Source organism: Bos indicus, chromosome 7, assembly GCF_029378745.1.
Source record: "Bos indicus isolate NIAB-ARS_2022 breed Sahiwal x Tharparkar chromosome 7, NIAB-ARS_B.indTharparkar_mat_pri_1.0, whole genome shotgun sequence".
NCBI lineage: Eukaryota > Metazoa > Chordata > Mammalia > Artiodactyla > Bovidae > Bos > Bos indicus.
Genome location: NC_091766.1, coordinates 89,715,645 through 89,743,371, shown reverse-complemented (window position 1 = coordinate 89,743,371; position 27,727 = coordinate 89,715,645). Strand labels below are relative to the sequence as shown.

The 27,727-nt window shown below is 37.4% G+C and overlaps 1 protein-coding gene and 1 pseudogene across 1 annotated transcript; one reads left to right on the top strand and one right to left on the bottom strand.

The window, feature by feature from the left end:
* Positions 1 to 9,261: 9,261 nt before the first annotated feature.
* Positions 9,262 to 26,804, top strand: CETN3 (centrin 3). Its single transcript, XM_019965416.2, has 5 exons — positions 9,262 to 9,410; positions 11,391 to 11,526; positions 13,314 to 13,428; positions 21,173 to 21,364; positions 26,398 to 26,804. Exons 1-5 carry the CDS (start codon positions 9,394 to 9,396, stop codon positions 26,439 to 26,441), a joined length of 504 nt encoding a protein of 167 aa, XP_019820975.1. The 5' UTR covers positions 9,262 to 9,393; the 3' UTR covers positions 26,442 to 26,804.
* Positions 17,808 to 21,156, bottom strand: LOC109560793 (actin-related protein 2/3 complex subunit 1A pseudogene; annotated as a pseudogene).
* Positions 26,805 to 27,727: the final 923 nt, after the last annotated feature.

The following is a 27,727-nucleotide window of genomic DNA, read 5'->3' as shown; positions in this document are numbered from 1 at the left end:
TCATAGTCTATTAGGTTCCTATGTGATTAGGACTCTATTTATCAATCTGCCTTCCTGTACAACTCTGCCACTCTCATCATGCTTCAAACTTATTGAATTCTATTTTTTCCCCCTTGAATATGCCAAACTTGTTCCTATCTTAGGACCTTTGCCAGTTCCTCTTTTTGATATCCTCTCCCTCCAGACCTTTGCAACTCTTGTATGACAGTAATGAAGGCATCCTTTAAAAGAACTTTTAAAAGAAAGTTAAAAAAATCCTTTTTAAAAAATTTTTAAAAATTTTAATTATTTTAAAAATAAATTTATTTATTTTAATTGGAGGTTAATTACTTTACAATATTGTATTGGTTTTGCCATACGTCAACATGAATCCACCACAGGTATACACGTGTTCCCCATCCTGAATCCCTCTTCCACCTCCCTCCCCATACCATCCCTCTGGGTCATCCCAGTGCACCAGCCCCAAGCATCCAGTATCGTGCATCAAACCTGGACTGGCGACTCGTTTCATATATGATATTATACATGTTTCAATGCCATTCTCCCAAATCATCCCACCCTCTCCCTCTCCTACAGAGTCCAAAAGACTGTTCTATACATCTGTGTCTCTTTTGCTGTCTCGCTTACAGGGTTATCGTTATCATCTTTCTAAAAAAAAAAAATCCTGCTGTGAGGAGCACAGTAACACCTTCCAGCTGTCATACCTTCAGATCCACTCACACTGAGACCACACTTAACCTGAGCTGCACCTAGCTAGTGAGTACAGCATGGATATCAGAGCTAGCTGCTGCTGCTGCTGCTGCTGCGTCACTTCAGTCGTGTCCGACTCTGTGCGACCCCATAGATGGCAGCTCACCAGGCTCCCCCGTCCCTGGGATTCTCCAGGCAAGAACACTGGAGTGGGTTGCCATTTCCTTCTCCAATGCATGAAAGTAAAAAGTGAAAGCGAAGTCGCTCTGTCGTGTCCGACTCTTCGAGATCCCATGGACTGCAGCCTGTCAGGCTCCTCTGTCCATGGGATTTTCCAGGCAAGAGTACTGGAGTGGGGTGCTATCGCCTTCTCCGATCAGAGCTACCTAGTTTAGGCTATTTCTGCCTACCATCAGTTCAGTTCAGTTCAGTCACTCAGTCATGTCTGACTCTTTGTGACCCCATGAATCGCAGCACGCCAGGCCTCCCTGTCCATCACCATCTCCCGGAGTTCACTCAGACTCACGTCCATCAAGTCAGGTGATGCCATCCAGCTATCTCATCCTCTGTCATCCCCTTCTCCTCCTGCCCTCAATCCCTCCCAGCATCAGAGTCTTTTCCAATGAGTCAACTCTTAGCATGAGGTGGCCAAAGTACTGGAGTTTTAGCTTTAGCATCATTCCTTCCAAAGAAATCCCAGGGCTGATCTCCTTTAGAATGGACTGGTTGGATCTCCTTGCAGTCCAAGGGACTCTCAAGAGTCTTCTCCAACACCACACTTCAAAAGCATCAATTCTTTGGCGCTAAGCTTTCTTCACAGTCCAACTCTCACATCTATACATGACCACGGGAAAAAACATAGCCTTGACTAGACGGACCTTTGTTGGCAAAGTAATGTCTCTGCTTTTGAATATGCTGTCTAGGTTGGTCATAACTTTCCTTCCAAGGAGTAAGCGTCTTTTAATTTCATGGCTGCCTACCATAGGACTCCTCAAAAGAGCAGTTCTTGCTTTGGGGTTCTTCACTGGCCCCAGATTTTCTTATATTTCACTCTAAAGCTCTTCCAACCTAATTTTCCCTCCTTCCTGCTCTCCCTTCCCAGGTGTCACAGCTAGATTGTGGTTTGAAGACTCTCTTGATTCCTCTTGCCACACCTTCACCCTCACAGATGTTTCCTAGTCTCTGTCACACCTAATCCTATCTTCTCTTCTGCTCTTGGAGGATCTGTAACACAGCTGGCAATCATTTTATATGTCAGATCGAAAATCACTTTCTCAGAGCCTTCCCAGATCTGTGGTACTCAACCTCTGAGCAGTAAACTCACCTCTTATCTCACTCTCCTGTCTTAGTTTCTTCATAGAATTTATCATTGTATTTAAAAAAGATTTAAAACAGATTTTGGTGTGCTATTTTAAAGTAAACTATAAACATTTTAAACATTTTACCTCTAAATACTTTAGTTTGTATCTCTAAATAAGAGAACATTTTCATAGATGGACAGAATATTATTAGATGGACAAAATAATAATTTGTTTATATCATTTAATTCCCTGTCCATATTCAAATTTCCTCGGTTGTCTACATAATGCCTTTTATAACTGCTTGGTCCAAATCAGTATTTAATTGAGGACAAGGCATTCTATCTGATTGTAATATCTTTTAAGACCCTTTGAACTAGGTCAGCCCCTTTTTTCACGCACTAACTTATTGAAGAGAATGGCCAATTACCCTGCTTCTGCTGCTAAGTCGCTTTAGTCGTGTCCAACTTTGTGAAACCCCAGAGATGGCAGCCCACCAGGCTCCGCCGTCCCTGGGATTCTCCAGGCAAGAACACTGGATTGGGTTGCCATTTCCTTCTCCAATGTATGAAAGTGAAAAGTGAAAGTGAAGTCGCTCAGGCATGTCCGACCCTCAGCAACCCCATAGACTGCAGCCTACCAGGCTCCTCCATCCATGGGATTTTCCAGGCAAGAGTACTGGAGTGTGGTGCCATTGCCTTCTCCGCAATTACCCTATAGAATGCTTTTTCTGGACTAGCCCCCCCCCCCGTCCTTTTTTAAAAAGAGGTTTCTTTATCTCTTATATTTCCTATAGAATGGAAAATTAGATATTACAATGTAATAAAATTCAACTTAGACATTCTAGGCTAAAAGATGTAAGAGGTTGGGTTGGCTACTTCATGTTAATTACATTAGCAGATATTTGACATCTGGTAATATTGCAATTGGTGTTGTTAATTTAGACCATTATATCAGACTGGTGATGCATGCGTGTGTGCTAAGTTGCTTCAGTGGTGTTGGACTCTTTGCAACCCTATGGACCGTAGCCCACCTGGTTCCTCTGTCCATGGGATTCTCCAGGCAAGAATACTGGAGTGGATTGCTGTGCTCTTCTCCAGGGGATCTTCTGACCCAGGGATCAAACTTGCATTTCTTATGTCTTCTGCACCGGCAGGCAGGTTCAAGAGCAGACTCATGGTACCTTGTGGTAAAATGACATTTCCCTCCTTGGGACAAGAAAATCATCTATGTGGTATTACTTTGGAAATGTATGAAGATGTATTCATAGTTCTCCATCATAAACCAATGAACCAAGGTGGTATGAACCTACCTTTATCTCTTCTACAAGGCTACTCAGTTGTTCCAAAACAACTTATCTAACTACTAGGGAAAAGTAATGGACTAGATACAGTTTTGCCCCAAATTTGACTTTTTAATACCAGAAAGGAAATCATAATCATAGGGCCTTAGTCTTAAAATGAACAATGAAAAGCAAGCTATAAGAGATGCCCTAGACAGAGAGCAACAGGAAGGAGAGATTGGGTAAAATATACTTGAAAGCAGTACTTGGAGAACAAGAAAACAAACTTCTGGTTTGGAACAGGTCACGGTCAGATTATAAACAGTTTTCAGTTATATTATGAAAAATAATAGCCCCTTGTCCTTCATGTATTTGCAAATATTTTTTCTACTTCATTATTTGCCTTAGTTCCCTGATCAGGATCTTAGTTCTCTGATTAGGGATTGAGCCCAAGCCACCTGCAGTGGACTTGTGAAGTCTTAACCACTGGACTGCCCTGGAAGTCTGCTGTTTAATTTTTTAATCTTTATATTTTTATATCTTTATTGGTTTTAATATCACACTTGTCTTTTACACACACACACATTCTATCTATTGCTTGCAATCCATTCAATTTTTCTTGTTGAAAACATTCTAGGTGTCTATTTTAGGTTAATTGCTTTCTAAGCCTTTTGTGTCTTACCTTTTCTCTTTTCATTGAATTATGCAATGTATTAGTTTTCTTTTACTCTCATAAAAGATTACTACAAAGTCAATGACTTAAAACAACAACCATTCATTTTGTCTCAAATTTATGGGTCAAAAGTCTAGCACAGTGTGGTTCAACCGAATTATCTGCTTAGGGTCTCACAAGGCCTAAATCAGGGTGTTAGAAGTGACATGCTTCTTTCTGGAGGCTCAGAGGATGAATCTGGTTGATGAGGTCACTGCCAGGATTTAGTTCGCGCTTTTGTAGGACTGAATCCCTGTTTCCTTGCTGGTTGATGGCTGGAGGCTGTCTCAGCTTCTAGAAACTGCTCACATTCCCTAATTCATGACATCATTTCTTCATTTTAAAGCCAGCAATGGTGGATCTAGTCCTTTTCATTTTGCACATCACTCTGATCTCTTCTCCTTCAACAGGGAGAAAGTTCCCTAATAAACTGCCATATCTTAAGGTTGGTAGTATTAATTATACCTGCAAAGTTCCTTTTGCCATGTAATATGACATATTCACAAATTTCAGGAATTAGGGCACAGACATTTTTGGCTAGCCATTCTATTTCCCACACTAAGTTATAAATTTTGTCTTTTACATCTATCTTATTTTTTAATTTCACTCATTTTTATGGAGTACACCTCTCAGCATAGATGATGATTGAGTTTACTGATATCCTTATTATGTTCCCACATTTGATTTTTATCTTGACAAGGGATAGAACTCTAAATTCAAAATAATTTCCTCTTAAAATTTTGATGGCATTGTGGTCTGTCTAATGCTTCTGATAAAAAATCTAATGCTAATTCAATTATTATTCTTTTATAGAAGATCAGATTCTTGTCTCTGAAAGCTTTTAGGCCTATATCTTTTCTTTTTGATGTTATGAAATATCTTGTTGATGTGGTGAGATGTGGTTTCTTTTACCATTTATTTCGTTCAGCACTAGGAATATCTATCAATCTGAAGACCTGTGCTACTCTTCAGTTTCTTGAAATTTTTCTTCAATTATTTATTCAGTTCAGTTCAGTTCAGTCAGTCAGTCGTGTATGACTCTGCCTCTTCTCCAGTTGTTACTGTCTCTTTCTGGAATTCCTATTAGTCATATGATGGACCTACTGAATTAATCCTCCACTTTTTTTTTCCTTTCAATTTTTCCATGTTTTTGTCTGAATGCTCTGTGTTCTGAAATATTTCAATTAAATCATCTCACTAATGTATTAAAATTTTAATTTCTGTAATTATATTTAAGTCTTTTCTTACTGTCAGGATGTTTCTTTTTCAAAATATCTCATTCTCCAATACAATATTTTTTTGACTCTTAGAAAGCTTAATATTATTAATTTATCATGAATTTCTTTTGGTTCCTAAGCTCAGTCTTTGTAGATAGCTGTTTCCTTAGTTTCATCCTTCATACCATTGATTTTCTTCGTATCTCTAATGGTTTTTTATTTTTTCATTCACTTTTTAAGAGTGGGGTTCTAAACAGAGGTGAAGAGAGAATAATGAGGAGGGGAACTTGGAGAAACTGAAGTGCAGTGGTTACCTAGAGTTTTTAAACTTACATTTTATGTAGCCCTCTTCTCATTTCCACCCTCTACTTTGTAACTCTAAACCTAGCGTCTTGGACTCTGCCAGGCAGATCAACTCTCTCTGAACCATTAGTCACCTCTTGCAAATTCTGAGATGCCACTTTGATGATCTGTGTCATTTGTTAACAGGTTTCCATACCTCTTTTGATATTTCAGATATCTTTTTGAAATATCTTATCTGTAGATGGTGCTTCTCCAAGTCACTTCTGAATTAGAAATTAATTTCTCAACGATTGTTTAAGGTTTCAGGAGGAAGGCTAAACAAATAACTAATGCTACTAATCTCCCTAAACCATTTTATTTACTTTTGGCTCTGCTCTGGCTCATCATGGGCCTCCCTGGTGGCTCAGAAGGTAAAGTGTCTGCCTGCAACGTGGGAGACCTGGGTTTGATTCCCTGGAGAAGGAAATGGCAACCCACTTCAGTACTCTTGCCTGGAAAATTCCCTGGACGGAGGAGCCTGGTAAGCTACAGTCCATGGAATCGCAGTTTCACACAACTGAGCAACTTTCTCTTCTGGCTCATCATGGAGCATGCATTCACTGACTGTAAACACCTTTAAGATGCTAAGGGTTGTGCTCTCTTCAAAAATTAAGCTAAGAAGCTCTCCATCATACTTTGAATTTAAAGCACAAGAATAAGCTCTTCAAGAATTTTTAAAACTCACCCATAAATCTGAGTAGGCTGGATGCCTTTTTGTTTTGTGATACAGAGCTTTGCATAATTTTAAAGTCTTATCTATAGCTTCAGTTTTCTACTTTTTTTGAGTCCTTACTTTTTTTCCCTGAAAAGTGACTATTTCATTTTAGTGTTAATATTTATTGGCAGAATGAAGTTGTATAAAGTATTTTAATAATTTTTGAAATTCTCTTTTAAACTGTCAACTTTATTAGTGGCAATATTCCCTTTCTTGTTACAATTCCCTAATTCTGTCCATTTTATTGCTATTGCCAAAAACCAGTTTATTATTAGATTATGAGACTATTTATCATTTATAACTTTCACAATTTTCTTCTAAAAACCTATTTTCTTTTGTTGTTGTTTTATCTTTAGTAATTTCTTCTTCCTAATTTCAATTAGTTAATTTTGTTCATTTCTAAAATATTCAAATCAATGTTGGTTTACTTTTATTCTTGTTTAATAGTAAAATAACTTTGTTCTATAGCTTGGTCTGTATCTTACCATTTTAATATAGTTTTCCATTGTCATTACTGTCTAGTATGTAATTGCAATTTTACTGTCCTTTTAGACTCAAAGGTGATTTATACTTTAAACTTTAGAGTTTTTTAGCTCTGTTATTTTTTGAAGGGCTATCCTGTAGCTATTAATTCTTAGCTTTACTTCATTATACCATCTCTGCGTGTGTGTTAGTCGCTCAGTCGTGTCTGACTTTTTGCGACACCCATAGACTGTGACCCGCCAGGCTCCTCTGTCCATGGAAATCTCCAGGCAAGAATACTGGAATGGGTTGCCATTTCCTACTCCAGGGGATCTTCTCCACCAAGGGATCCAACTCAGGTCTCCTGCATTACAGGAGGATGCTTTACTGTCTGAGCTACTATACCATCTTTCAGTTCAGTTGCTCAGTCATGTCTGATTCTTTGCAACCTCATGGACTGCAGCACACCAGGCCTTCCTGTCCATCACCAACTCCTGGAGTTTACTCAAACTCATGTCCATTGAGTCGGTGATGCCATCCAACCATCTCATCCTCTGTCATCCCCTTCTCCTCCTGCCTTCAATCTTTCCCAGCATCAGGGTCTTTTCAAACGAGTCAGTTCTTTGCATCAGGTGCCAAAATATTGGAGTTTCAGCTTCAGCATCAGTCCTTCCAATGAATATTCAGGACTGATCTCCTTTAGGATGGACTGGTTAGATTTCCTTGTTGTCCAAGGGACTCTCAAGAGTCTTCTCCAACACCACAGTTCAAAAGCACCAATTCTTTGGCTCTCAGCTTTCTTTATAGTCCAACTCTCACATCCATTCATGACTACAGGAAAAACCATAGCTTTGTCTAGACAGAACTTTGTTGGCAAAGTAATGTCTCTGCTTCTTGATATGCTTTCTAGGTTGGTCATAACTTTCCTTCCAAAGAGCAAGCGTCTTTTCATTTTATGGCTGCAGTCACCATCTGCAGTAATTTTGGAGCCCCCAAAAATAAAGTCTGTCACTGTTTCCATTGTTTCCCCATCTATTTGCCACAAAGTGATGGAACCAGATGCCATGATCATAGTTTTCTGAATGCTGAGTTTTAAGCCAACTTTTTCGCTCTCCTCTTTCACTTTCGGCAATCTTGATTCCAGCTTGTGTTTCATCCATCCCAGCGTTTCTCATGATGTACTCTGCATATAAGTTAAATAAGTCAGGTGACAATATATAGCCTTGACGTACTCCTTTCCTGATTTGGTACCAGTCTGTTGTTTCATGTCCAGTTCTAACTGTTGCTTCTTGACCTGTATACAGATTTCTCAGGAGGCAGGTGAGGTGGTCTGGTATTTCCATCTCTTTCAGAATTTTCCACAGTTTGTTGTGATCCACACAGTCAAAGGCTTTGGCAGTCAATAAAGCGGAATTGAATGTTTTTACCATCTTTACTTACCCAAATTTAGCTCATCTTTCTAGGCTTAACATATATGCCATCTCCTTCAAGAAGTCTTTCTTATACCTTCTGTGTTCTCTCTCTTCTCTAAACGTGTACATGTATCTCTTTATATTTATGTCACAGTTTTATATATTAATACCTTCCCTCTTCCGTTACTGGACACCTAGTCTCTGGCTATTTCATTCCTTTTTGAGATTTGCAGTTTAGCTCAGTAGTTTGTGATTTTTCACAGCAAGATTCCATTCAATGCGACAAATCTTTACTGAGCAGAGGCATCAGACATTTACAACGCATCAGACATTGTTTTAGGCACTAGGAATAGTGTTAAATGAAGGATATAAGCCTTTTAAGATTAGTAGGAGAGATGAACAGGTAAAGATACTAAATGTCCAAGTGAGCTTTAAGAGACTTCGTTTGGTGGTGAAGATAACATCATGAGTATAAGCAGCTTACAGCACTCGAAAATAAAGGACAAAAACGAACAAACCCGTTCAAAGGAAGAATAGGGGAGCAAACGGCCCTTTAGGTACAGCTTCAACCGTAAATAGCCTAATAATCCAACCCAGTGATTATCAAAATATAATCCACAGTATCTGCTTCAGAATCATTTGAAGTTTGTATAAAAAAATGCAGATTCACACCTACTAGAAATCAGAATGAGTGATATTTAAATCTGCGTTTTAAATACACTCCCCCAGGTACTCAAACCATCCAAAAATGTACAATACAGTGGAGTCAAGTTTCGCAGACACCGTTCGAAAGCCGCTCCCTCCTTCTAGCCGGAGGACAGCCTGCGGCATATCTCATCCCTTCCCTTTCCGCCGGGTCTCCGGACCCTGGGCCACACGCCACAGGCTTTCCGGTCAGAGGCATAGCTCAGCTACCTCCCACCTGAGTGCAGCGAACACTCAGCTTCTCAAAGGATTGGGGGTGGGCGGAAAGCAACAGGCCAATCTAAAGGGTGAGAGGCGTAGCAGGGGATGCCGGCAGGGAGATCTATTTGATTGACGTGAAATATGCCCAATGAGAGCAGAGGACAAGTGACGCTTTCGCCTCAATGGGCAGGACGTTAGCGATTTCAACCAATCCAGATCAGGAGTGTCTAGCTTTGTGGGAGGTTTTTGAGACCGCTGAGGGTCGTTGGCGTCTGTCGAACGGCCTGTGGAAGTCTTGCTGCTTTGGGTAGGGGGTTAAAATCGTTCTCGAGAGGAACGTCTCAGTCCGAAGACAAAATGAGTTTAGCTCTGAGGTCGGTAATGAGGAGGCGGCAAGTGCACTCTACACCTCGCAGCGGGCCCCAGGGCGGTTGTGTGTGGAAGGGAAGCAGCTGGAGGCCGAAGCGAGAAAGGGAATGCAGTTTGGGACGAGGGACGGGATCCTTGGTCAAAGTTCCCGGGCCCAGACCTCCTCCCCTTGGGGGCCCTGGTGAGCCCCGCACTTTAGCTGAGGCGGTCATTTCTGTCAGGGCACTGGCTTTCGACCGCCAAAAAGCCGGGCTGTGGTAGTCTTGAGGAGGCAGGGAAATATCGCGAGGTTTCAATGCGCGGTGTTTGTGCGAGAAACCGGGAAACCAGGCCTTGGAGCATCCCTTAGTTCAGTGCCTTGTCCACGGCTCCCACGTCAGCCGACCTCCTGCTAACGTGCGTGCTCAGTCGTTTCAGTCGTGTCAGACTCTGCGACCCTATGGGCTGTAGCCCGCCAGGCTCCTCTGGGTGTGGGTTTCTCCAGGCAAGAGTACTGGAGAGGATTGCCCTGCCTTCCTCCAGGGGATCTTCCACACCTGCGTCTTCTGCATTGCAGGCATATTCTTTACCCACTGAGCCACCTGGGAAGCCCCCTACTAACATATTTACCCGTAAATTTTGGAAATAACGCAAAACCTCTGCTCTTTCTCCTGGGGCCCTGCAAAAGGGTATAATCAGAGGCTCCTTTTAGTGATTTTAGTTGGTAATCTCTTAGATTTCCTAAATTTTCTCATTTTACCTTTCATTCGTTTCCAGCCTCTAACTCACTGTTTGTTGCTCCCTCTCCCAACCACAGCTAGAAGTTTTACCGTAAAAGTGTTTATGTAGTTAAGCTTCAGTAAAAAGGAAGCGAGTTCTGAAGAGGGATAATCGTGGTAACCTTGAATGAGATCTACTGTCGGTGGGTTGTGAACTTTTGTCCGGTCAGAATCTTGGGAAGAGAATAACCCCCGGAGTTTCCAAGCTTGTGTGAATTCAGGTCTCGTGTGAAAGAAAGAGCTTTATCATAACCTCATTTGGTCATTTCCTAGTCATCTCTTGCCTTTTTAGAGTAGATTTCAGAGAATAAAAGTCAACTGGTTTTTACATTTTTAAAGTTTATAGAATTCTTGTTTCAAAACTTGTACAAGTGTTGTAAGCCCCATTTGAAAATTTGGAACGCTTATATTGGCACCTCTTAAGGAATACATTTCTAGTTTTTAAAGTAAATTACTTTTTTTACTTTAAGTTTTTTCAGAGTTTGTGAGAAACTGTCTAAATGTATATGCTGAGATTTACAAGACAATTGACTCTTCACCTTATAAATAAAATACCACAAATATTAAGTACTTTTTTGGTGTTTTATATTCGTGGTATGCTTACGTTCATTATTTTGGCTGATTTGTTAATATCAATGGGAGAAATTACAAAAAAGTGCCAAACAGTTTAAAATGTGTAGTCTAACAGTGCCAAAATAGCTTGTAAATTAATTGATGAATTAGACTTTTTTTGCAATACTATTGATAATTCTAAGCACTATAAAAGTAAACCTAATATATAGAGATCAATTGTGAATTGAATTCTTTTTTTTAAACAGTCTATATTGTAGAATGATGAGAATAAGTATGGGTGTTATGTTTTTTGTTGGGGTTTCTGACAGAACTTTCTTTTTCACACTTCTTGTTTCTTCCACAGTAATATTAGTGGGAATAAATACAAAGCTAGGAAGAAGGAAAAACTAGGTCCTCATTTCTTTTAATAACCTTTTAAAACTGTAAAACTTTTCAGTTTTAGGGAGGTATAAATTTAAAGCAGCTTAGTGGAATGAGCAGGGCTTTGACTCATGTTAGGAAATTTCTTTATGTTTTTACAAAATACTTTTTAGAAATTTAAAACATTATTCATTGGCTAATTTTTTGGTTGCATTTTTGGAATTTTATCATTTAGAAGCATATGACAATAGGATTAAGGTGGACTAAACAGACTTTCTTCTTATCATTTCATAGAAATGACCTTGTAGTAGACAAAACAAAGAGGAAAAAAAGAAGAGAACTCTCTGAAGAACAGAAACAAGAAATTAAAGATGCTTTTGAACTATTTGACACAGACAAAGATGAAGCAATAGATTATCATGAATTAAAGGTAATACACTTAAAATATATCTTTTCTATTAAAATGTTTTGCATTTTTGTCTGCTGATTAAAAATGCATTTCTAAATATTTTAATTGAACTGGTTTTGGAAATGTAAACCATTTTAAACATTTACTGTTAAGTGCTATAATATAGTTGAGTAGTACTTGTATCTTTTTAGAAACTCCCTTTCACATGGTAAAATGAATAATATTTTAAATGTAAAAATATATTCCTGTAGAGGGGCTTATTTTTCATTCACATAGTTAAAATATTTGAAATTGTAGGATTTAAACAGTTCTAACCATATTCCTCTTCCCATTGTGTGTTTTTTTCCTTTTTTTGTGACTCATTCATTTCTCAGATTGAGGCAGTGTTATTTGTTTTTTAATTTAAACATGTTAGTAACAGTCTCAACCTATTTTCTCTTATTCAAATGATATAAGTGGTGTCTGGTGTTGATGCAGTGCTAGTGGGGAAAAATATCAGTTTTAAGTTTTAGAATTTTTTATAAAGAATCAAGGGGAAATTGATGTTTAAGATAGTTTGGATCTTAAACTCAGCACAATGAGAGAGGTAGTATCCTTGTGGCTCTTTAGCTTACTTTTCCCTCTGTTTTAGTTACCTAGCTTTGATCAGTTCTTCCTTTATAATGGGCTTCCCTTGTGGCTCAGCTGGTAAAGAATCCGCCTGCAGTGCTGGAGATCTGGGTTTGATCCCTGTGTTGGAAATATCCCCCTGGAGAAGGAAAGGCTACTCACTCCAGTATTCTGGCCTAGAGAATGCCATGGACTGTATAGTCCATGGGATTGAAAAGAGTCGGACACGACTGAGCGACTTTGACTTCACTTCACTTTACTTCCTGTCTCTTCTATTTGTGGCCATTCTTATTATCTTGGTTTGTGGTTTTTTGTATCTGGAACTTCCTACATGGTTTCTCCATTTCCTGTACACTATCATTAGATTCATCTTTCTAAAATTCTTTCATCATGTTATTCATTGCTCATAAATGCTTAGTGGCTCCTCATTGTACACTAGATTGAGTTCAGATTTTTTTCATTTGCATTGAATGCCTCCCACACTTTTACTACCACATACTTTTCTCATTTGCTAACTGCTTTTTTTCCACCTGCTCTTTCCCCATTCAGGTAAGGTAAAGTGCTCTGTTCACTGTGTTCAAGCCTGTTGTGTATTTCTTTGTGTGTTTTAGTACTAGTCATTCTTTTCTAAATGCCCTTCTACTCCACTTCATCCAACTTGTATCTCTCCAGTAAGACTTCTTTAATAATAACATCTCTTCTTCTTTGTTACTATTAACTAGATCTTTTCTTTCTCTAAGTTTGGGATTGTGACTACTTGATAGCAGTAAGTAGTTGATAACTTACTTGATAACTAATCATGTTGAGTAATTCTTATTTTAATTTTTTAATCTCTTCTGTTGTATAACTTTTAATATTTATGCTATGCCTTTTTTAAAAATTTGGTTGTTAATCCTTTGAGAAAAAAATAACTTGTTAAAATTATCTGTGCAGTAAAGTCAATACATTGTACAATATATTCTATAAACACTCATTGATTAGTTTGTCATATTAAAAAAGGGATACATAAAAATGAAAAGAAATGCCATTTAATTTTATTAATGAAGAAAAACTGTCACTGTTATTTTAGAGACAAAACATGTGAAAGAATATGCTTTACTGATATGTTGTCATCTTTTAAGTTTTAAGAACTGAAGAATTGGAATTCACTTATTTTGTAAAAATTTTTTATAATTTGCTTTTCCCTTTTAATCCAAAAGGTGGCAATGAGAGCCTTGGGGTTTGATGTAAAAAAAGCCGATGTACTGAAGATTCTTAAAGATTATGACAGAGAAGCCACTGGGAAAATAACCTTTGAGGATTTCAATGAAGTTGGTGTGTATTTTTACAGTTTTGTAAACACTGTTTTACAAAAGTCTTTGTAATCAACAGTTGTTAGGAAATTATCTGGATACTATCAGTATTTCTAAAATTCTCTGGGTTATGGAATTTTGTCATTGAACATTGCTATATAATGTACATCTTATTTTTGGTGTTTTTTTTGGGGTGCTCTTTCTTTTTTGCTAATTTTCAAAGAAAAGATTTGTAGCTTCACTGTAAATGAGATTTATCATTTTGTCTTTTGCTTTGTTCTGAAGATTTTAACCAAGCAACTGTTGTGTTGCTTGTTACAGGAAGATGTCTTTCTACGTAATGGGTACCTATATTATGTGATAAAACTAAGAATGGTCGAGAAATTATTTTCTTAGAGGAAAAGATAAGATTTGGTGTATTTTTGTTTAGAAAATATTTCCCAAGACTATCCAAATATGTGATTTTCATTGGCACGGTGGGAGAAGAAGAAATTGGTAGCAGTATCTACCAAACTACCATATCTAAAGATATGGTATCTTTAGCCATGTATGAAGTACATGCCTTCAGGTTGACAAAGCATATGAGCAGGGCTGCATACTGTAGATGACCTTGAGCTCAATGAATAAAGTCATCTCTTTAAAGTCACTGGTGGGGAGAAGATTGTAGTAAGGGTGGCAGTTGCTAGACTGGGAGCAGAAGAAAACATTTTAGAACGACCAGCTGGGTCATAATCTAAGCATATTATTATTATTTTAAATGTCTATTCAAATCCTTTGTTCATTTTAAAAAATATTTAATTTATTTATTTGGTTGTGTTGGATCTTAGTTGTGGCATATTGGATTTTTCATTGTAGTACATAGACACTCTTATTGTGTCACTTGGGCTGAGTAGTCGCAGTGTGTGGGCTTTATGCTCTGCAGCCTATGGGATCTTAGTTCCTGGATCGAACGCATGTCCTCAGCATTGCAAGGAAGATTCTTAACCATGGGATCACCAGGGAAATCCTTCTAATATCCTAATACTTAGTTAGTAATAATATCCTAATAATCCTAAATAATAATATCCTAAATAATATCCTAAATAATAATAGTATCCTAATCCTAAATATTTAGTTAGTTTTTGATATTCTAAGAATCTAGGAAAATTCAGCTACACACAGACATATACAAAGAAACCTTTAAGTATTCAACAAGAAGTAATATGAGAAAGAAAAGGAATAGCAATTAGTATGTGTGGAAAAAAATAGATTTGCATCGTTAGTAATTTTTTTCAAATCTGAAAATTTGAACCCAAAGCGAGGAAGAGGGAAATTAAAGGAAAAAAATCTAGAAGACAAAAAAAGCACCACAGAGAAGATCTCCAATTAATAGATGATTATTTGGAAAGGAGCCTGTCCCTTTGGAGAGCATCTTCTTTTTTTTCTCTAATTTGTAGAATTTACTTGAGAAGAGGAATAGTGCCATTTCATTTTCCCAGTATTGAAGCTTTTGGGGTTTATGATTTTAGCAAAAGTTTTAACTGCTGCTACTGCTAAGTCACGTCAGTGGTGTCCAACTCTGTGTGACCCCATAGACGGCAGCCCACCCGTCTCCGTCCGTCCCTGGGATTCTCCAGGCAAGAACACTGGAGTGGGTTGCCATTTCCTTCTCCAATGCATGAAAGTGAAAAGTGAAAGGGAAGTCGCTCAGTCATGTCCAAATCTTAGTGACCCCATGGACTGCAGCCTACCGTCCATGGGATTTCCAGGCAAGAGTACTGGAGTGGGGTGCCATTGCCTTCTCCGAAAGTTTCAACTAGATTGTTTATAGAAACAAGGTTCAGGATACAATAGGAATGATACTACTAGGAAAGAGCTATACTTCAAATAAATTTGGTCCAGTGTAGTGGTTTAGCATGGACATTTTGGAATCAGATTGCCTGGGTTTAGATCCTGGTTTTGCCACCTGCTAGCTGTGTAACTTGGTCATTTTACTTCTCTCTGCCTCATTTTCAGCTATAAAATGGGAATGGTTGTACTATCTCATAGGGTTCTTAGGAATAAATAAGTTAAAAATATGTGAAGTGTTTAACAAAAGAGCCTTAGTATATAGTAAGTTCAATTGAAAGTGAAAGTTGGTAAGTTGTGTCTGACTCTTTGAGACCCCGTGGACTATCTAGTCCATGGAATTCTCCAGGCCAGGAGAGAACTAAGGAGGAGGTAGCCTTTTCCTTCTCTAGGGGATCTTCCCAACCCAGGGATCAAGCCCAGGTCTCCCGGGCACTGCAGACAGATTCTTTACCAGCTGAGCCAATTAAGTGTTTGTTATTACTTAAAAAATTAGTCTTTGTTTTAATGGCTTGAAAATGTGATGTATGTGTATTATTGAAGCATAAAAAGTATTCTACTCCATGTATTTGTATTTTTCTCATTACCTTTTCCTGTGTATGTTGACGCTCAGTTGTGTCTTACTCTTTGTGACCCCATGTACTGTAGCCCGCTAGACTCCTCTGTCCAAGGGCTTCTCTTGGCAAGAATAGTGTAGTGGGGTGCCGTTTCCTCCTTCAGGGGATCTTCCCAACCCAGGGATTGAACTGGCGTCTCTTGTGTCTCCTGCATTGGCAGGCAAATTCTTTACCACTAGTGCCACCTGGTTGTAGGTTATTTTAAGCACTATATGAGTGAGAGTGAGTGAAGTCGCTCAGTCGTGTCCGACTCTGCGACCCCATGGACTGTAGCCCACCAGGCTCCTCCGTCCATGGGATTCTCCAGGCAAGAATACTGGACTGGGTTGCCATTTCCTTCTCCAGGGGATCTTCCTGACCCAGGGATCGAACTCAGGTCTCCCAGATTGCAGGCAGACGCTTTAACCTCTGAGCCACCAGGGAAGCCCTAAGCACTATATAATTGCCTCTAATAATTTTATAAAACACATTATTTCATCTTAAGTGGATACAGTTTTAAAATTTTGATTTTATTAGCAGCTGAAGCCAGAGTCCTATGTCATCTCTACCTTTCCTGATCCTCCATCTCTTCTGTGTTTCTAATAGAGCAGAAATACTGGGTTCCTTCTAGAATAAATGTTCATGAATAAACTTCACCCTGACTTTCAAAGATCAACCTTTTCACAGGCTCAGCACATACTTTAGCTATCCTCAGGCCACTTATTAAGAATATCAACTGTCAGATAAAATTTTATTACTGTTTGGGAATAGTTAAGAACCATGTTTTCTCTTCATTTTTTGATTATTTTAAAATAATGACTGACCACAGATGAATATATGTTTTATGTGCTGTGCTGTGCTTGGTTGCTCAGTCGTATCTGACTCTTTATGACACCATGGAGTATAGCCCGCCAGGCTCCTCTGTCTATGGGGATTCTCCAGGCAACCCACATGCCCTCCTCCAGGGGATCTTCCCACCCCAGGGATCGAACCCACTTTGGGACAAATTACTCTGAATCAGAATAGACCCAGGAATTGAATCCTGCAATGATTCCTGGGTTGAGAAGATCCGCTGGAGAAGGGATAAGCTACCCACTCCAATATTCTTGGGCTTCCCTTGTGGCTCAGCTGGTAAAGCATCTGCCTGCAATGTGGGAGATCTGGGTTCCATCCCTGGGCTGGAAAGATCCCCTGGAGAAGGGAAAGGCTACCCACTCCAGTCTTCTGGCCTGGAGAATTCCATGGTCTGTATAGCCCATGGGGTCTAAAAGAGTCGGATGCGACTTTCACTTCACTACGTCGTATTTACAACTATTTACATAGCATTTACATTGTATTAGATATTGTAAGTAGTCCAGAGATGTTTTAAAGTATACAGGGGTATGTGCATAGGTTATATGCAAATACTACCCATTCCAGATGTTGAAATCTGAGGAAAGTCCTGGAACCAGTCTCCCATGGATACCATAGAAACTGAGGGACAACTGTAATAGATTTTCTGTGCTGAGGGTGGTGAGAGTGAAAAGAAAAGGGATGTAGTTAAGAGTAAAAAAGTTAGTAACCTCAGTAATCTAGGATATGACTGCTTGGGTTTAAAGTTTTAATGTGATGTTTTCTAATTTGCTCTATTAAGTGATTTTTTAAAACATATTCAGTGTTTTTACTTAATTTTTTTTAGCAGATGATTTATATACCTCCCCAGCCCTTCCTTTAAGTTAGTCTTGACAATTTTCCATAATAAACTACTTAAAGAGAAACTTTGGTCAAGAATGGAATGAAGTCACAAAACAAAAAAACCCATGAAACAAAACTCAATCTCTGCTGCTTTTAAAAAGCCAACGCTTTCACTAGTTATACTCACACAAAACACAGAACAAGGTTTGCGCCGTGTGTGTCTTCAGTGTTTCCTGGCAGTGGCTCTCCTCCGATGCAAATGGTGGAGCTGCCCCACGCATCCTGCGTGGAAGTCTGCTCATCTTCATATTATCCGAAGGGTCCGGCTGGAAGATTCTAAGGTCTTAAAATCCCAAATGGTCATGCCTCTGTCAATGCCATTAGTGCAAAATTTGCAACAATCTTGGTTGTCCACCTCATAAATAGAGACTTGAGTGATGCTGTTCTGGTGCAGTGTCTCCAGGGCCGTGTTGCGGTCCTCAGTCACGGCCCGCTTGTCCATATTGTGTTGGATGCTCTGTTTGGGGATGTCCAGCTTGGTGACGAAGGTCAAGCAGCTGTGATTGTTCTTGTTAAAGAGCATGGGGCAGCAGTCATGGCCAGCAGCCACGATGCTATTCTCTGAGACAAACGACACACTCAGGAGGGGCAGGAACTCCACCTTTAGGGTTGAGACTTGCATGCTTTTTGAGGCGTTGGCAGTGGACACAGTGCTGTTGTGGCTGACCCAAGCCAGGCGGCTGCCGCTGGCCGAGAAGCTGAGCCCGTGTGCCCTGCCTCCATACTCTGACATCAGCTGACTGAAAGGCATTTTGCCACCCCAGGGCGTACTGGCTGGCTTCTCATCCACTTCTTTAATGTAGGTAGAAAGCACTCTTCATTGAAGTCACAGGATCCCACTGCCAGCAAAACGTTGTTGGGATGCCAGTCCAAGCTGAGGACCGTGGAGCGGGTGGGCTTTTTAACGTGCTTGCTCACATACCAGTCATTTTCAGACTCGAAGTACCAAACAAAGATGAGTCATGCCCTGCTGCCCATGGTGAATCTGTTCTCACTTGATGAAAGTGGCTGCATGGTTAGTTCTCAGGATCACCAGGGTTAGCTTCCAGACACCATCTTTCTGACTCCAGATGTAGGTATTGCGGTGGGCCCCGCAAGTGATGGTATGGTCACCCTTGGGAGCCCAGTCGGGACCTGTGATGTGTCCATTGTGCTCCTTGAGTTCCTGAACTTTCACCCAGTGGACCCCGTCCTTCTTATAGATGTGGACTTTGTGATTATTTGGGCTAAAGGCGCTTTGGGTATGATCCGTGATCTAGGCATGAAAGGTGATTGGCTATAGTAAAAACTGATGCAGGGGTATTGTTCTTAGTGTTTTTGAAGCATAGAAAGCTGGGATCGGGGACCTCTGGACGGGCTTGGAGTATTGAATTCGTGGACTCTGGTCAGTGCATGCTCATAGACTCTGGTGGGCACGAGTAGAGGACCCTTAAGTGATTTTTACAATGTATAAGATCTAACTATTTTGAGTGAGTACATTTCTGATAGTATAATTAAGTCATTTGAAAATAGAGTTACATGGACAGAAATTTGTGAAATAGATTCAACCCACCTTTACTGCCTTTCTGTTGATTTATTTTCATTGAAAAAAATATATGTTATAATTCTACTTTGTAGAGCAAGAATAGAACATGAAGGCATGGAGGGGAGTCATCATGAAGTTAAAATGTGTTAGCTGTCCAGAATGATGGGTATTTATACTTCCAAAGAAAAGTTGCATTCTAAGGCAAAGTATTGATAAAAGATTCTATAGACACACAAGTCTGAAGTAACTAACACAATTAAAGCACCATTGGGATAGGAATTTATACATCTTGGAACCCCATCTGTTCCCCAGATCACCCTGTTGCTTCTTTAAGTACATTAATATTTTCAGCAAGCTGCTTTTTTGGTTCACCTGTCATGTAAATTATTTAATTGGTGAAGAAAATTTCTTAACACTTTTTTTTTTTCCTTGTCCTGCTTTTTTGTTGGGACTAAATTCAAAATAAGTTGAGTATGAGCCATAAAGTTAAGTGTGGTATTTTATTTTGGTGTTATGGCTGTATATATGCCAACTCCTTTTTAACTGAATATTTATGAGCTTTGATGATTTGCATACTTAGAGTAATATACTTCAATTAGTTACTTGGAAGACTTTTGTATAAAATTAATGGATAAAAGAAAATTATTGTAGAGGAAAAAAAGAAAATTATTGAATATATGTGTAGATGATTTAACATTATCTTGAATAGGTGCTTATTCTAAAGCTCATTCAACCATATATGATGCAGACAGCAGCATAGCAACAGTTTGTGGGGGACTTGAATTGTATTTTTCTTTTGGGTGCATTAAATATTCCAGTGTTTTCCGTCTGTAAGCCTTTGCAAATTTTTAATGATTCTGTAAACCTCACAGGATGGAGTTATTTTTAATGGCACAGTGAAAATCATAAATGGCTCTTGTTGTAGTGGTAGATTAACATGTAGAATTACTTCAAAGATTTTTACTTTGATATTTTCAGAATTTTATCTAATAACTTAAAAAGTTTTATACCACATATTAAAAAGTTTTGTTGTTGTGGCTATTGATTAAAGACTGTGGTTTTATGAAAATATTAAGCTCACTCTTATTATATATTGTTAAATTTAATATATTAAATAATTGTTACTATTGAGGCCTGAAATTGCTCACATTTAATTTTAATTTAGCTGTCTGATAGTTACTATCTTGCTGAACAGAATGGATTTGACTTTAGAGAGATCTCCTTTCCAGACTTTTTTATTCTTACTACAATCAGATTCTATCCTTTTAGGAACTTCTTTTGAGAAACCAAGGGGTTCTTCTAAGTTATGAAGATACGAGCAGAATTTTCATATACTATCTGAAATTGTGTCTTTATTAATGGTGACAGTTAATTTTGTAAATTTGTTAGGGAAATTTGTTTTTAAGTTGTGTTAAATTTGGAGAACAATCAGTATTACTATTAAGTTTAGCCAGCAAACAATTTTTAGTTGGTTTTGATTGTTCTGTTGGTATGTCATCTCTACAACTAGGTTACGAACTCCCAGACTTGTGTGCTTGATATCAGTGGAACCTAGTACAGTTCTTAATAGTAGACCTTAAATAAATATGGTATAAATATAGTTTTCAAAAATTTGCTTCTGTGTAATATAATTATGCTTACTCTTAAAATAGAATATTATTGTTTAGTCACAAGTTGTGTTTGACTCTTTTGCGACCCCATGGACTGTAATGTACCAGGCTCCATTGTCTACAGGATTTCCCAGGCAAGAATACTGTAGTGGGTTGCCATTTCCTTCACTGAGGATCTTCCTGGCCCAGGCTTCGAACCCATGTCTTCTGCTTGTCAGGCAGATCCTTTACCATTGAGCCACGTGGGAAGCCATATAATAGGATAAATTGTAGATAATGTGAAGGTTAAATTCTAAAATATGGATTTGGCTTTTCTGATTTTAGGTTTTATCTCAGGGATTTTGTACTTTGGTTTGGCGTTTTTATTGCCAAACTACTTTCACAGTTTTAATTCTCATCTAATAATTAGTTGATTTTACAAATGAATGCCTTTGTGACTGTGAAGGTTTACTTTTCATCTCTCTTTAACTATAGTGACAGACTGGATATTGGAAAGAGATCCACATGAAGAAATACTGAAGGCATTTAAACTATTTGATGATGATGATTCTGGTAAAATAAGCTTGAGGAATTTGCGACGTGTTGCCAGAGAATTGGGTGAAAACATGAGTGATGAAGAACTTCGGGCTATGATAGAAGAATTTGATAAAGATGGTGATGGAGAAAGTAAGTTTTGAGTAAAACATATATTCCAAATATTCCTACTTGTACACATAAGTAATTTTTTTTTAAACCAAATGATTTTCAAGACCCTTTGCAAACTGTCCCTTTATTTAGTGTAAATGTTGTTCATTCTGTAATGGGCTTTTTGCATAAGTATCACACATACTTGGCTTGAAATGAAGCAGATCTTTAAAACTAACTGTACAGGTTATAATATGAGGTTCCACACTTCAAGAAAGTATTGAAGTGTGGAACCTCATATTATATTTCTTTGAGGGTGAAATATCTCCAAAATTTCAGCCTCTCAGTAAATTTCATCCTTTAATGCTTTCTTTCTCAACCTTTATGCATGTCTTAAGTTTGAGTCTTCCCTTCAAATATTTTGAAGTTTTATTTCTTTATTTACTGCTGCTGTCCTAATTCAGGCCCTAATTTCTTTGTTGGAATTTTATAATATCATAGCTTCGTTCATTATTTCCTTGAATGCCTGCTGGTACACAGTTCTGTGTGCTGACCAGTGCTGCCCAATAAGAGGCTGATGTTGTCCCTGCTCTTGCTGACTTAGAGTCTCTTGTAGCCTCCTAATTGCCTCCTCTATGCCTCTAAGCCTCTGTTTTCATCCTAATATCATTCTTTTCCTAAAATGCAAGTTTGGTGATGTCATTTTCATATTCAGACACTTATGATTCTTTAGTGCCTATATGAGATCTGTCCTACAACAGCTATCTCGTTTTATTTTCCACTGTATTCTTCCTCTTTTTACTCTAACCCTCACTACTTATATAGTATACATACTTTGACAGAATATATTCCATCCTGTCCTTTTATGCTGTGCCTTTCATCATGCTGTTCTTTAATCTAATTGCCAGGTTCTGTCTGCGAAAATGTTAGTCGTTATCTCAGGTTCATCTTAAACTCCCCAAAGCCTCCCTCATTGATCTCTATTTGTAAATGATGAGATTTCCATTGAGGGCCCATTTAGCGAAACAATCTTTTTTGACCTTTTATACATTGCCTTCTGTTAGTTATATACATATGTGTCTTTTCAATTATATTGTGAGCCACTGAAGAGCAGTATGGAATCATACAGTGCAAAAAGCCTGAGGCTTTGGAATCATACAGGCCTGGATTTGAATTGAATCTCTACCACTTACTTAGTAGCTCTGTAATTTTGTGCAGGTTGTTACATTTCTGAGTCTCAGTTTTCCTATTTACAAAAATCAACTTTAATACCTTTCAAGGTGGTTATGATTATGAAATGGAGATAATTGAACATGCCTAGCATTAAGTGTAAACTTGTTTTCCTTTTTTTTTTCTTTTTCATGTTTATATTCTCCTGCGTTTTCTTGAACGTGATGAGTACTGTGATGTTTATAGACTTAAGTAGTGAGCAGGAGTGTGTGTTACAGTAGATATATGTTGCTATAGTACCAACTATTCATTTTTACATGAATATATATATTTATATGTATATACGTATATTTATATAACCTTGGAAATACTGGGATGCTTCAATAAGGAGGTAAGATAGTAGCAACTGGTGATCAACACAGATTTGTAGATTGTTAGAATTGTGCATTATTATGCTTTCCCATTATATTTATGTGACTATTACTGAGCATTATACAACTTTTCTGGGGCTTTCCGGTTAGCTCAGCGGTAAAGAATCTGCCTGCAATGCAGGAGGCTTGGGTTTGATCCTTGGGTCGGAAAGATCCTCTGGAGGAGGGGATGGCAACTCACTTCAGTATTCTTGCCTGGAGAATCCCATGGTCAGAGAGGCCTGGTGGGCTACAGTCTATAGGGTCGCAAAGAGTTGGACACTACTGAAGTGACTTAGCATACATGCATACAACTTTTCTATTTTTAGTACTAGCTCTTTGAAGAGAATCAACATAATTAGTTATATTTTAAAACAGAGATGATTGAAACTTGAGAAAATTTAAATGACTTCTTAAGCTCTAACTCTAATATTTGGATTTATAATCCACTGCCTTCATAGTTAAAAAATGTTTGTGTCTTCCCTAGCTGTTGATTATTACTCTGAGTTAGCTTTAAATGCGGAGAAGGCAATGGCACCCCACTCCAGTACTCTTGCCTGGAAAATCCCATGGATGGAGGAGCCTGGTAGGCTGCAGTCCACGGGGTCGCTAAGAGTTGGACATGACTGAGCGACTTCACTTTCCCTTTTCAGTTTCATGCATTGGAGAAGGAAATGGCAACCCACTCCAGTGTTCTTGCCTGGAGAATCCCAGGGACGGGGGAGCCTGGTGGGCTGCCGTCTCTGGGGTCGAACAGAGTCGGACACGACTGAAGCGACTTAGCAGCAGCAGCAGCGGCAGCAGCTTTAAATGAGTTCCTTTATGTAACATACTGTCTTCAGTGGTAGAGAGAATCTTGGTATATCTGTTTCATACTCCTGCTACTAATGTGTCAAAAGACCAGAGGTATTATACAGTATTATACGGGTAAAACAGTTTGTTTTACCTGTACTAGGTACAGGATTGCTTCTCTAAATAAAGCTGTGGTAATGATATAGAAAGACTCCTTCCCAAGATATATAAACTAAAACACAATAAATCTTTTTGAAAAACAGTAGCAACATTAAAAAACTCCAAGTGGACCATCTTCTAAATAATTATGAATGTTAACATTTGAAGTGAAGTGAAGTTGGTCAGTCATGTCTGACTCTTTACGACCTTATAGACTGTAGCCCGCCAGGCTCCTCCGTCAATGGGATTTTTCCAGGCAAGAATACTGGAGTGGGTTGCCATTTTTTTCTCCAGGGGATCTTCCCAACCCAGGGATCAAACCTGGGTCTCCTACATTGCAGACAGACTCTTTACCATCTGAGCCATCAGGAAATCCCTTTAACATTTATTTAGTACTTAATATATTTTATATTCTGTGCTTATAATGTTACCTTGTGGATTATGTCACTTAATTTTCATAATAGCTTTTGTGAAGTAAATACATTGTTTTACATATTTATGCTTAGGATAGATGAATATATAGATGGGGAAACTAAAGCTCTGAGAGTTTAATAACCTATTCAAGGTTATCACAACACAGCAGAGTGAGATTTAAACTCAAATCTCCATAATGACAAAGAATATGCTTTTAACCATAATACTGTATTGCCTCTTATGCTATAAAGTAAAATATTAGTTTTCTATGTTTATAGAGTTTTTTAAGTTACATATTATTATAGGAAGCAATGTGTTAGTAAAGTATTCAACTGGCACTTCAGATGTTAAAATTTGTTATTTCCCCTCTGAAGCCAGATAGTCTCTAAGGTAATTAATCTACTTAATTTCCCTGAAATTTTTTAATTTTAATAAAATGTAATAAGATTTACCCTATAAAATGACTGATGAAAATTTTGTTTGAAAAGGTAGTGTACAAAAAAATGAAGTGGCATATTTGTTTGATTCAATATATAGTTTATCAAATGCTTATTTTAAGGTAGGCATTATGTTAGAATTATTAAATAAAGGAACTTGATATAAGATAGGATTGATAGAGAAGGTTATAAAACCAAATGTATGAAGGCATCACCGATCCTCCTAATTGTCTGAAAGTCTTACTGATAACAAAGTGAAGTGAAATGAAGTTGCTCAGTGTGTGAAGTGAAGTTAAGTCGCTCAGTTGTGTCCAATTCTTTGTGACCCCATGGACTGTAGCCTGCCAGGTTCCTCTGTCCATGGAACTCAACAGGCAAGAATACTAGAGTGGGTTGCCATGTCCTTTTCCAGGGGATCTTCCCAACTCAGGAATGGAACCCAGGTTTGTCCTGCAGACAGATTCTTTACTGTCTGAGCCAGCTTTTAAGTTTACTTCTTTGGACTTAAACATTTTGTTTTTAGATATGGAATTATGGAATAGTTTAAAATACTTTTGAAATGCTCCAGTGTTTTGTTTTAGAACTCCATGATGCTTGATTTGAAATTTGAGTATTGAGATTTTACAAATTGAGAGAAAAAGTTTGAAGTTAAGTTTTCTTTCTTAAAGTAAGAAAACATAAGTACTTTTCAGATTTTGAATATTTTAATTATGGCTCTGTTATGCTGTTAAAATGATGTTAGTCAAATCATTCTAAGGCCACTTTCCTTGTGTTGTTTTCCTTAAAAATATACTCTTATTTGCTGTTTTGGTCTAGATGCCTGATTCTAGATTTTTCTAAATCAGGGGTTCTTAAAAGAAGGTGCATATCGATGAAATTGTTCAAAGTTTTAATATATTTTGATTATGTTTTATAACTAGAGAGGGAAAGGGGTAATAGCTGTCATAAGATACTGAAGCGTATTCCTTGAACTGCAAAGGTGAAAAATCAATACTGCAGTTTATAAAATCATTGAAAGTATTTTGAGTTTTGTATTATAGGTTTTGTATTCTGTTCCACTGTCTGTCATACTGTGTTGTAGATGTTTAATATTGAATGCATGAATTGGTTGTTCTTTCTCAGGTTCTGAGCAACTCATTCTTCTTAATTCCTTATAGCTTTTTTTTGCACTGTTTTTTCTTTAACTATGTTTCAGTTTTGTTTTCTTTTAAACAGAGGCTTTTATGTCTGTAAAAGTTCCAAAAACAAGTTGACATTTTTTCTATTTTCATCCTTCATAATTCTAATTTACATGTATGATATATTTAAGCTTATTTATTCAGAAAGTGTTTGTTAAATGAACTAGTGGAATAAAGATTATCAAGAGAGCTTAACCATCTAAGAAATTTAAAATAACAAGCTTTTAAAACTATTTTATTGTGTGTATAAATGATTATGATGGGTTTTTTGTAACTTGGATACTTTAGTTAATATTATAGAATATTTATGTTTATTATATTTTATATATTTTTGTATTCATGAAATTCAATTTAATGTATTCAATTTGCTACAAAGAAGTAAAAGCAAAATACTATGTCTTGGTTTATTAAGAATTTTGTATAATATAAAATTTAAAAATACTTAGTGTAAAATAGTAAAAGTGTTCTCTGAAAAAAATTTGTATTTCTGACTTACATTTTCTTTCTTATCACAGTAAATCAAGAGGAATTCATTGCTATTATGACTGGTGACATTTAAAGAATTACAAGGATAAACACTAAGAATGTTGCAGTTGTCATCTTATATTCTATTTTTGTGCCTGGAGCTGTGTTTAAAAAAAAAAAAATCTTAGTTTGTTTTTCCGAAAGGACCAAAAATAAGCATCTTATGTATTCATATTTTACTACTGTTAAGTTTCTTTATATGAATAGTATTGTTAGTACTCTAATAGTTTAGCTTTGTATTTTATAGTATAGCTTTTATATATAAAGTTAAAACGTTGAATCATGTGGTACACATTTTTTGAAGGTTTTTTATTTAGCATTCGTAGTCACTTTTGTTTTGGTGCATATGTTTTTCAGACTTTCTTTAATAAAATGTTTATTTTTTAGTGTATTAAAATTTGGTACATTTTGTTTTATTTTGATTCAAAATGTCTGTTAACTCTCAAGAGTATCTTTCTTAAATCTTTTCTCTTTACACTATTGGTTTCAGAAACAAAAATTGACATACAGATTTTAATATAATAGTACATTTTTCATTACAAGTTTGATATTTGATGTTTCAGTACAAAATGATGACTCAATATAGGCATAATTCCTTTTTCATGAGTCTTTCACTTTGGAGGGAAAAAGTATTGTGCATATAGATTCATTTATCCTCATGTATTATGTTCCATAATACTTTTGGTGTCAACGTAAGTTATGACAGTTAAATCTGGATATTTCCATCTTAAACTAATTGAATACAGTTTGAATCATCTAACTTCTTGACAAAGTGAAAGATGTAAATTTTGGAATTTTGATCTCTTAAGATAATTATCACTCAATTAAACGTCACAGTGGTGAAAATAGGAAACTGTGAGTCACAGAAATCATGTAAGGCTCTGTTTTACTGCATAAAGGAACATTCAGTGATTTGCCAAGAAGCAGTGGTGGCAGATTTTCCAGGTATTGGTGGGTTCTTCTTCCTTATAGAAGGGTATGTTGGGGGAAGACACCTGGTAATGGGAGATAGGTCATAGACAAATGGAATTTATACCCATCTTTCACTAATCACCTGTTCCTGGTGGTAGGAAGAAAGTTTGGTTCAGTGGTGTTTAGGTTCTTGTTTTAAATCTAAAGGAAAGTAATAATTTGAGGCACTCTAAATGTGAGCCTCTTAGAATACTACAGAAAGAATTATCCACTAGGAACTTAGCAAAAAAAATCAGTAAAGAATAATGTAATAGTGGTGATATTTCAGGTAATTATCTAGAAAGCAAGTTAATTGTTCACCATATTAAAATTTAATTTTGAATTTGAAATCAATTGTTCATAGTAGTA

Excerpts from the sequence above, each read along its gene's own strand:
- CETN3 (XM_019965416.2), top strand. Across the intron at positions 11,527-13,313 it reads TAGATTATCATGAATTAAAG|GTGGCAATGAGAGCCTTGGG; the intron begins GTAATACACTTA and ends TTAATCCAAAAG. Across the intron at positions 13,429-21,172 it reads TGAGGATTTCAATGAAGTTG|TGACAGACTGGATATTGGAA; the intron begins GTGTGTATTTTT and ends CTTTAACTATAG.